The following is an 11472-nucleotide window of genomic DNA, read 5'->3' on the forward strand; positions in this document are numbered from 1 at the left end:
GCCGCCCCCCCCCCCCCCTTCGTGATCTACCAGCATCAGCTTTGAGAGCTACTGGTAGATCACCATCTACCTGATGGGCACCCCTGCTCTATAGGCTTCATCCAAGCTGGGCTGAAGCCTTATAAATAAAGCTTGCTATACACACACACTATTGTTATACAAGCTGAAGCCCATGTGTAACCTTATTGCAATGACCAGATGGCCATAAGGAGCATGTATATCTGTAAAAAATAAGTCAAGGCAACTGGACAGCAAGTCCAGTTGCCTTGACTTATTGATTACAGATATACCATGACCTGGATGAATGAGAACCTTCACAGACATAAGGAACATGGAATTCTGGCAAGGATACCTTGACATCGGAGTCCCCAAGACGTATGAAGACTCAGAATGCGATTCAACATGTCGGCGGCCCCACTAATTAAAATATCACTTTTTTTTGGATACAGATGGTTATAAATAAAAGTGGAGTTAAAAAATCCCTCACTAACCGAGCAGATGTCTGCTTAAATCTTTGTTTTGGGGACACGAGATGACAGCTGGAAATGGGTTACCGTGGTAACAGAATCGTTTCATCCTTCCGCTTTACATACACAAGGCCCATGCTGGTTTAATATCGCGGACATGAAATGGAAGCCAGCGAGCGGGCCGTGTCTAGTGGGGGTGATCTGTCTGCTATTGGCTTGAGAACAAGCCATCCGGCGCGGCCTTGAGCGGCCGAATTAATTGTGCGCAGCAGATGCGCCGCCAGCGTCGTGCATTGAGGACATATTCTGTCAGACATCTTATAGGGGATATTACCAGAGATGTCGTATCCTTTCTGGAGATCTCATTCTCTGCTCTCTAAAGATCTCAAAGCCATGTGGATGGAGGAAAATTAAAAACAAGAAGTATTTGGAAGACTTTTTTTCACAAACATTCATTTTTTTTTTTCATTTTAAATATGCAAAACCCAAAAAAAAGTCGAAACAAAACCAAATGTCGTTCCAGAAAAGAAAATACTTGTTTTAAAAACAGCAGCCTGTTTATTTCTGCGGGAGAGGCGACACGTGGAGGGTGATGAGGGGTTAGAGGTCCGTCTGTCCTGTCAGTGCTCCCTCTCCTCCGCGTTTTCTTCATTTAAGTGCATTTTTTTCAGGGCATGTGATCAACAAACAAACGCATCAGCAGAACTTTCTCCGCTGCCAAAAAAAAAAGATTGTTCTATTGCAACGTGACCGCGTATCGGCCGTCATCCGCACAGGTTCAGACTCCTCGGGTAAAATAATTGGAATATTTAATTGTATCCCAGCCTGAGGCGGCTTGAACTTCTGGGTCATCCTGCTGCAGGCGGAGGATAATTCATCACTGAAGCCCGAAGGGGGCAGTATTTGCGAGCTTACCGAGACTAGCCGGGCTGTATCGGTAGAGCTGTATGGAAGTGGATGTACACTAAGGTTAAAGGTAAAGCTTGGTCAACAGTCATATACGAATAGGGTAATAGGAGGGCTGAAATACCTTCCTTGGGGAAAATGCTGCTTCAGGTTCCCTCTTGGACTGGTCATGTGATCAAAAGCCTAAGCCAGGGGGAAGGCAACCTGGGCACTCCAGCTGTTGTAGAACTACAAGTCCCACGTGCATCTGCTAGGCTGGCAGCCACAGGCTGGAGTGCTGAAGTTGCCTACCCCGGGGCTAAGCTTTAAAGGCCATGTGACACAGAATCACTAAAAACTGCACAGGGTCTGCTCGCATGTGTCACTCCCTTGCTGGGTGGACAGGTCAGGTATTACTCCCTTGCTCATGTATCACTCCCTTGCTGGGTGGGCGGGTCAGGTATTACTCCCTTGCTCATGTGTCACTCCCTTGCTGGGTGGATGGGTCAGGTATTACTCCCTTGCTCATGTATCACTCCCTTGCTGGGTGGGCGGGTCAGGTATTACTCCCTTGCTCATGTGTCACTCCCTTGCTGGGTGGATGGGTCAGGTATTACTCCCTTGCTCATGTGTCACTCCCTTACTGGGTGGATGGGTCAGGTATTACTCCCTTGCTCATGTGTCACTCCCTTGCTGGGTGGACGGGTCAGGTATTACTCCCTTGCTCATGTATCACTCCCTTGCTGGGTGGACAGGTCAGATATTACTCCCTTGCTCATGTATCACTCCCTTGTTGGGTGGACAGGTCAGGTATTACTTCCTCGCTGATAGAAACTCTGCAGAATGCAAGTCGCAGGCAAGCGATATGTCCATCATACAGCCAGTAGGGAACAACGCATGAAAATAGGGCATTCTCTACCCTCACTATCCGATATACAGCCTCTACCCTGTTTAACAATCCCATCCCAAGGGGATCTCTGCTGTGACATGTCCATTAGTGTAGGGAAAGATCAGAGTTTGGACAGATTGATCCTCCCCTCCAGCAGAGATCAGTAGGCTTTTTGCTATGTAAGCAGCACAGGAGGGAGCTTTGGCACAGCATTTTCCTCAGGAAAGGTAAGCATTTCAGCCTTTCTATTAGTCAATCCCAGCAAGATTGTTACCATAACTGTAAGTATAGGTCAACCTGAAGGTGCTATCAAGCTATATGGCGGTATTTGGAGTTTCTGATCTAGTTTTGCTTTGGAGAAAAGACTGATTACACCGGATCGTTTTATTTAAAGAAAAGCAGCCTAATACAGGGGGTGGGTAGACAACCTCAGCAGTCCAGCTGTGGTGAAACTACAGATCCCATCATGTTTTGCCCCTGGGAGTCATGCCTGTGGTGGTTGTCGGTCTTGCAATGCTTCATGGGATTTGTAGTTCCACAAGAGCTTGGGTGCCGAGGTTGCCTGTCCCTGATCTAATATGAAGATATTAAGATTTAAGTTATAACTGTAATGTGAAGGATCTATAGGTGTCCCCTTAGTATATACTTAGTCTGAGCCTGACATTTGACTGTAGGGGTCAGAGGTGAGAGGTCACTGCACAGAGGTCAGGCAGCAACAGACACATGACCTCTGACTCTCCAATCCAAAGCCACTGCAGGGGTGAGAGGTCACCACACAGTTGTCAACATGAGGTCAGGCAGCAATAGTCACATGACCTCTGACTCTCCAATCCAAAGCCACTGCAGGGTTCAGGGTGAGAGGTCACCGAATAGTTATCAGCATGAGATCAGGCAGCAATAGTCACATGACCTCTGACTCTCCAATCCAAAGCCACTGTAGTGGTCAGGGGTGAGAGGTCACTGCACAGTTATCAGCATGAGGTCAGGCAGCAACAGTCAAATGACCTCTGACTTTCCCATCCAAAGCCACTGCAGGGGTGAGAGGTCACCGCACAGTTATCAGCATGAGGCCAGGCAGCAACAGTCAAATGACCTCTGACTTTCCAATCCAAAGCCTGGACAAAGTATTGATAAAAGGGGGCAACCTAAAATCTTCCCCTGCTGCGCTTTTCACAGTCATAATAATTTAAGACGACATATTTGGGTTCTTCCATTAGCTTAGTTGTGGGCAATACTTTGTGCCAGAGTATACAGATTTTGCGTCATACAGTAGTGTGAAAAGAGTCTTATTAATGAGTCCGCCATTTGATTTTTTGTTGTACGATATAGCCCGGGCCTGGAGAGGTTTTTTTTTGGGCTCTGGGATAACATGCTGATGTGTAGAGAGCAGTGATGAATTCATCCGGTGAGCCAACAGAATGACCAGCGGGTGTCAGCGGAGGAACGTGTCTGTGCTTACTGCTCTGTTCAGTAGGTGAAGCTGTGTGGGCATCGGTTTATGGCACCGCACCGCCATGATTATCGTTCAACATCCAGCCAACATTGTCCGGTGGTCCTTGTTTTGGAAAGTGATGCTCAGGAAGAGGAGTAAACGTCCTTCACTCTCTGCATTCTCCAACCTTCCCTCTATCACATGTGCTGTGCTTCTTGGAAAATGTACACATGGAGCCCCTTGCGAGCTACAGGGCGGGGAGGGGGAAATCGGCGCTCAAGAACACGCTCCCAACTTCTCTCTCTTACCTCATCTGCTGGGGAGGGGAAAAAACTTAATTTCAGCTGTGAGCAGAGGAAAAAAACAAAAGAGGATCCTTTATAACCATGAACAGTGGAATTTAAATGGGACAAATGTTAAAGATGAGCTCCGGGAAACAGCTTAATCCACAACTTATATACATATACAGTATGTGATCGGTTTTATTGGGCACACTATTTGTAATACTGTGCAGCCATTCCTGTGATTTCCACACCCTTGGTCACTAGGGTGATGCCACCATTTAGTAATACAGCTTCCTGTTGCCCACTTAATGCACCACCAATCAGCGGCATGGTCATAACTGGCACAGGTGGCATAGAAATTGGTAGGACCGAGGAGTGTAATTCACAAAAATGGCTTAAAGGAGGACTATGAGGCGAGTGCTTTTCATACCTCATAGTTCTAGCCGACCTGTGACAATGAGACTGTCACAGGTCGGCTCAGTAGATCGGGAGGTGAGCGAACATATACCGGCGTTCGCTCACCTCTCGATCCTGTCACGGCTCTCTGCCGTGACAGGGGAGGGGCTGGATTCCCCCCTCCCCGATCCGCCAGCGCTGACTGGCGGAACGGACGGGGGAGGGGGCGGGTACAGCTGGCTCTGCCTTTAGATAGGCAGAGCCAGCTGTCACTCACGCAGCTGGGCGGATCTCGACATCGATGTCGGGATCCGCTCCGGCTGCGGCGTCTCAGTATACCCCGAGCTGTAGCTCCCTATATACTGAGCTTAGGGTGACGGGAGGACGCTAGTTTGTGTTCTCCTGTTACCCTAAGGAGAACTATGGGGAAAAGCCCTGACCCCATAGTTCTCCTTTAACAGAATCAGAAGTACTTTGGCATGTGTTTCCTTTCCTGGCCCGCCCTCCACCTCTAGACATGTATCTGTATATGTCTGTTTTGCACATAAGGAACTTTTAGGTTCTGGATGTGGTTGGGAAGTTTTTACGCATTCTGTAGCCAGGCCAGTTGTGAATTGATATCTGAGCCTATCAGTGCCCCCTTGTTCAGCCCTATAAAGGTTCAGCCCTATACCTGTGCAGCGTTCCCAAAGCTGGCATCATCACCACTCCCCACATGTGCTCAACTCCTTCCATCTCCTAGCAATCCAGACCCGCTTTTTGAGTCTGGGGTGATTGACAGCAGCAAAGGGGCCTGTGATTGGTCAGAGGATTCTGTGATGATTACCAGAAGAACATGAACACAGTTTGTGTTCACCTTTTTGGACAGGAGAGCGCAGGACAAATGAGAAAAGGATGCAAATTGGAACAGTCAGAGTTGTCATTAGGGGGACCAGGCCAAGTTTAATATAAAGTTCTCTCCTAATACCCCTAGTGATGACCTACAAGCTATGACCCTACCATGTCCATACCCATATCGGTTCAGCTATACACCGATGACATGCTTCATTGGCAACTAAAATGTTAACCAAATCATCAACTCACTGGTGTACGTCTGTTGTCAGATTTCCACATTGGGGTCTGTGAAGCCTTTCTTCCCCTCATTCACCAGAACTGGTTTCTCCGTCCGCGTGTGCCATACCAAAATCTGAAATGTAAAGATACAAATCGCCATCAATATAATGTTGCACGGTATAAAAAAAAAAGGCTTTAATAATTCATCATGATGCAAAGGATTTCTGCGGTCTGATTTCTCAGAAAAGTGTAATTGGTTTGGATCAGTTTTATGTATAGATTTGTTAAAGGGTACAAGTGTGTCATGTGATAATAAGAAAGCCAAGCACTACTATCTACTGGCACACTCTCTAAGTTCTCATATTTAAAGTGACAGTAAATTCAGCATTTACATCTTAAAAACACATTCAAGTACCCTAACTATGAACAACAATGTATCTTATTTGTGTATCACTCGGCTGTAGATCCTCCAATCATGTCTGAACTGGTGATGACACTGTCCTTCCTTCTGGGGGGGGGGCCATGTCTGTTCCCCATGGTTCGTATTTTGTAAAGTAGTCACCACTCCAAGCCCGCTCCCATGATGGACTACAATCTCATGTTTAGTTTACTAATTTGTACTGAGATTGTAGTCCATCCTGGGAGCGAGCTTATCGCGGTGACTACTTTACAACACACACAGGGACCATGGGGAACACAAGTAGCTCCCCCTCCAGAAGGCAGGACAGTGTCAGCACCAATTCAGAGATGATTGGAGGATCTACAGCCGAGTGATACACAAATAAGATGTTGTTCATAGTTAAGGTACTTGAATGTATTTTTAAGACTTAACTCCTGAGTTTAGTGTTACTTTAAGACATTGTCATCTCAGCTCTGAATCATTCAGGACTCTATTCAGTACAACAGCAGCAGTCAATATGGAATGATATACGCAATATTTTATATTTACCTCTTTACAAAATTCAAGTGATACTTTTCATATGGAGCATAAGTGGGTAATCTATAGTGTCCTTTTTTTCTTTTGTTTGTGTTTTTCGTCTCCTGGTAAACCCTATCACTGCCTCATCATTGTTTCAATATTTTTCTATGTACATAAGGCAGCCATAGGTACCCTGAGCTTTTTTCCTAGAAGTGCAGGACGATGACTGAGCTTCACTGGTCCCCTTTATTAATGCAATAACGTTTCTACTTAATTTGCATATCCAAGGAGAGAGATTTGTTGTGTTTTCAGTGCCGTCCCCGCCTCTGTGGTCCAGTGAGACTTTAGATAGACAGAGATCTGTTCCATTAACCCCGAGCTAAGGAGGAGAGAGACTGCTGATCACATGACCAGCATAATCTTTCATGGAACTGGACCGTCTTATCAGTTCAGCATTTGCTAACTAAACTGTAGTGGCTGAAGTCAAGCACATTATGCCAAATCTATTACAGAAGTGTAATTTTTATATCTTGCTCGTTACTTCACAAATTGAGATGTTATTACACACAACTAATGATCCTTATAAATAGGGATGCCCCGATACCAAGTACTGTACTCGGTACAAGTACAAGTACCGATACTTTTCCAGCTCCAAGACTAAACTAGAGAAAAATTCAAAAGTTAGGAGGCCGCTGTCATTTGTAAGGGGCACACGGAGCTCCTGGGATTTGTACATCTCTGTTTTAATGTATGATTTTGTTTTTATAAACATATATATTCGGGATGCACCAATTCCATTTTTTGCGAGTACGAGTACTGATACTCATTCAAGTCCTCACAGACACAAGTACTGATACATTTTTGTTTATTGTCATGTGACAGTTTTTCTAAAACAATACAGACTAATGATTTCAGGAGGTTGGTGGAGCGCCAGAGCCAGGTCCCAGCTGCAACCGCTGCAACCCTGGTAGTTCTCATGAAAATGCCAAGTATCTGCACTGGTATCTGAAAAGTATCGGTGCATCCCTACTTATAAATATACAAATTGTGTCTATGGAATACACATAAGACCGCAGTCTGTCATATCAAATGCTCTGTTCTTCAATCGTCCTATAAAAACAGGTGAAGAGTGCAGAGCTGCCAGTCACTCTCTCTGTGTCTGCTTCGCTGGAGAAGAAGCTCCGAGTCGACAAAATGCATCTCCCGCAAAGCGGTGAGTAGCAGAATCATTTCCATATCCTTGTTATTAAACAAGCCCATTATATCACACATTGCATGTAGCTCAGCAGTACACAGCCTTGATTCATAATGATGTTCACTCTAGTTCTAAATGCTGTTTAAAGGAGCAGTAAACGTAGAGTATGGGACCTCATGTCGGAGAAATAAAAGTCTACGCCTATGTTGGAAAATCTCCATCTATATAGATAAACAGGTAACAGCACAGGAAAGCATTTTTATGGGATTTCGCACACCCAACTTCCTCAGGAGGCATCGGTGAGACACAGCAATGTCCCTGTCAAAGAATCGCCTGCACTCCATACAGCGTGTAGACCTTCAAATACAGATGTTGGTGCTCGAAGTGACAACACGGATGGCGCCGTGTCAGATACAGTCAATAATGGCAGCACAGTGGCGTAGTGCTTAGCGCTTCTGCCTTGCAGCACTGGGGGTCCCCGGTTCAAATCCTGGCCAGTTCGCTATCTGCAAGGAGTGTGCATGTTCTCTCTGTGCTTGTATGGGTTTCCTCCGGGTACTCTGGTTTCCTCCCACACTCCAAAGACATGCTGATAGGTTAATTGGCTGCTGTCTAAGTTGGCCTTCTATGTATGCATGTGAGATAGGGACCTTAGATTGTAAGCTCCCTGAGGGTAGGGACTGATGTAAATGTGCTGCGTAAATTGTTGGTGCTATAATAAATAAATAATAGACGTCACCAGAGCTCGATATTGTGCAAGAAGCATAAGTGCTTTTATTGATCTGTCACATGCGTCATTAAGCCAACCCAGGGTCCCTTCAGGGCGACATAGTGTCACTATCAAGATCAATAAAAGTGCTTATGCTTCTTGCACAATATCGAGCGCTGGTGACGCCAATGTCACCGGCACCTCTAGGAATTGCACAGAAGCCAGGGTCTCGGGATTTTTTTTAAAACTAAAAATGCTTTTTTTGGGGGGGCACTTTTTTTTAATAAGTCCAAAAAGCAGACCTTGAATTCTCATGTCATGTCCACTTTAAGAGAAAGTTGAAATTCTGGTGGGAAACTCTTGGCAAAGGAAGCCCCAAAAGATTAAAGAAAACCACATGGAAGTTTGCTTTACCAAAAACCCAAAAATAATTAAAAAAATATAATTTCATTCAAATGCTGACCGGTAAATATGGCCGTCGATCTGGTGTCAGGCAGAAACATGGAGCCCCTCACCTTAGTGCAATTGTCAGCTTTTGGTTCCAGGTCGTTGAGGGTCACCAGCTCCCGCAGCAGACTGCTTTCCTGGTAACCTCCTTTCACCCCTCTTAACTTGAAATACGCCTGCGGTCGCTGAAGTATTAGCCGCAAATTGATGGCGAAGCCGGCCATGTCTATTGCAAACGGCCTGTGCGGGTCGAAAACGGTCTTCCACCCATAGACCTTCCCCGCGGAGTTGACTTTGGGAGACTCGTACCGCAATCCTCCAACAAAAGCCACGGGCCACACCGACACTTTCCTGGTGTTTCGCATCTACAATGATAGGATACAGGGTTACTCACCATCAGACAATATCACAATTCAGTATAGAGAGAGCTAAGTCTTTCATTAGAGTTCCTCCCACCTCACAAGGTGCAGATACCGAATCTATAAGTCATTTGAACTGTGTCTCCATAAATCAGTAAAATAAATAAAAAATACATCTTTGGAAGGCTTGCAATACGCAGGTAGCCCCACTGCAAGGGTTAATTTTAATAAATCCTGGCGTTCATCTTTGACAGGGTTATTCACAAAAGGGTGATGAGTTAGGAGAAGACAGGAGAAGTGAACACTCTAGAGCAAGGGTGCCCACAATTTTTGTGTTAAGATCTACTTTTCAAATGACGAGCTACATTAGATCTACCAACGACAAAAAAACCTCTTCTCTCTCTCCCCTGGCTGTCTCTCCTGGCTGTCTCTCCTTACTCTCTCTCCTGTCTGTCTCTCTCCTGTCTGTCTCTCCCCGCTCTCTCTCCTGGCTCACCTTGCTGTATTTTGCAAACAGTGCAGTGAAGCAGGCTGTGTAAACTAATATTCTTTGATGTAATCCATAGCACTTCAACCACCAGTATCCACCAGAAAGGTGTCAGGGAGCTCGGCTCAGCAGACTCGGGCTAATAGGTAATCATGTGTGCACAGCTAAATAAATATACCAAAATGGAATAAAGGGGCCACCAATCACACTCTTCGTGATCTACCAGCATCAGCTTTGAGAGCTACTGCTAGATCACCATCTACCTTATGGGCACCCCTGCTCTAGGACAACAGAGTTGAATTGGAAAAGTTCTCCCATTCAGGTCATTTTCCAGTTCAGCTAGGTTGTCCTAGATTGTTCACTTCTCCAAATCTTCACCATTTTGTGAATAACCCTGTAAGACTTTTTGGGGTTTCTTGTATATCAAAACTCTCTGAACGTGCCTGTGCTGCTCACAGCAAGCAAATCCCGGTGTTGAAATGGTTGCAATGGGCAAAACAGGTTCCTCTCAGAATCACTTCATACATGAGTCCCGATAATGTGCTCCATGACAATGTATTAGGATATTATGGATTATTATTGGTCCATAATATCCTAATACAGCAAGTCCAGTTGCCTTGACTTATTTTTTTTACAGATATAGTGGTAAAAAAAGCACTTCTGGGTATAACCAATATCTTTTGCTTATTAATTCTTTGTGGTCCGTGGCACTGGTGCGTGGCAGGGGGTGTGTCCTTTGCCTAATGACTTCGTACTGATAGGTGTCCCTCTTTCTCATCTCAGAGAGTTGGGGGTTATGCTTTTGTCTATGTGATTGTGAGTTCAGTTCAAAAATGGGAACAGCGGTTTCATTCTAAACAAACACAAATGTGGCTGATTATACCTGCCAGGGCCTCTAATGTCAGAATCGTTATTTATTGTACAGCCTTCAGTGTACACGCAACCTCCCCCACGCACAGCGGTACATCATCGGAGAGCTTAGCAATCCTTTGTGCTAATTTGTTGCACCTTTAACAAGCCGCGCATTGTGCTAGGAAACTGCACAGGAACTGCAAAACTACATGACAGTAATTACAGTAATTAGACCTGATGCCTGTCAATCACACACTGTATCGGTGACAGCCATTGTATTCCCCAAAAACAACACCGCTGTTCGGCTGTCTTCTCCCACGTGATTCACCAGATGAGAAAACAATGACACCCGCACAGCTCCCAATGGGTTCCGGGACCACCTATTGTTCCTGAATAAGACCCTCTCCTCTCACAACCTCAGTGTGGGCTGTTTTAAGACTTTTATTAGGAAAAAGTAGAAGTGAACTAACTTACAGCTAGAATTGGCTAGCTGTAACTATTTTCAGCAGCTTTCAGTCCTAAAATAATCAAATAGTGGAATTCTTTCCCAGAAAAGTGAGGGGCGGCTGTGCAGCAACCTAAAAGGAAATCCCGGGGAGAGGCAGATAGCAGGTGGCCTTCCTGTGTTGGAAAGGACATCACGGAAACTATTTGGATGTGATTGCTCACTCATATCCCCACAGGAGATTAAAGGCTGGGGGTATGCTCGCCTAAAGGGATGCGTACTTCAATATAACTTTATGCACGTGATGTGCCTGAAGGAAAGGAAATGGCTTCATCAGGTGGAAAACTGGCAGCTCTGTTGAGGATTAAGCTGAATTTTCTTTTGTTTTGCCTGCAAACTGAAAGAGAGAAAATCAATCCATTCCCCCATCCACATGAACAGGGTGAATGAAGGAATCTCCACTGTGGGTTATTGTATTTTAGGCAGCCGTGGTAGCTGTCAATACAATGACTGCATATTATAGAATGCAGTCACTTTCTAGCTGATAATTTTCCACCAAAAGTTTTCAGCCAAAAGTCAAACTGTACATGGGGGGAGGCAAAATGAGACACTTAAATCTGCCGGTTTGCTTAATTTGCCTATATATATATATA

At 45.2% G+C, this 11472-nt stretch overlaps 1 protein-coding gene across 3 annotated transcripts in view; it reads right to left on the reverse strand.

Annotated features, from left to right (window-relative positions):
* Window positions 1–5445: 5445 nt before the first annotated feature.
* B3GAT1 (beta-1,3-glucuronyltransferase 1) overlaps window positions 5446–11472 on the reverse strand; it is a 52799-nt gene continuing 46772 nt past the window's right edge. For all 3 annotated transcript variants that reach the window (XM_018560894.1, XM_018560892.1, XM_018560893.1), the window contains 2 exons: window positions 8745–9041; window positions 5446–5539 (listed from right to left, as the gene is read on the reverse strand). In XM_018560894.1, coding sequence (XP_018416396.1) covers window positions 5453–5539; window positions 8745–9041 — 384 coding nt within the window. In that variant the 3' untranslated portion in view covers window positions 5446–5452. The remainder of the gene's footprint in view (window positions 5540–8744; window positions 9042–11472) is intronic.

Source organism: Nanorana parkeri, unplaced genomic scaffold, assembly GCF_000935625.1.
Source record: "Nanorana parkeri isolate BGI_ZX_2015 unplaced genomic scaffold, ASM93562v1 scaffold485, whole genome shotgun sequence".
NCBI lineage: Eukaryota > Metazoa > Chordata > Amphibia > Anura > Dicroglossidae > Nanorana > Nanorana parkeri.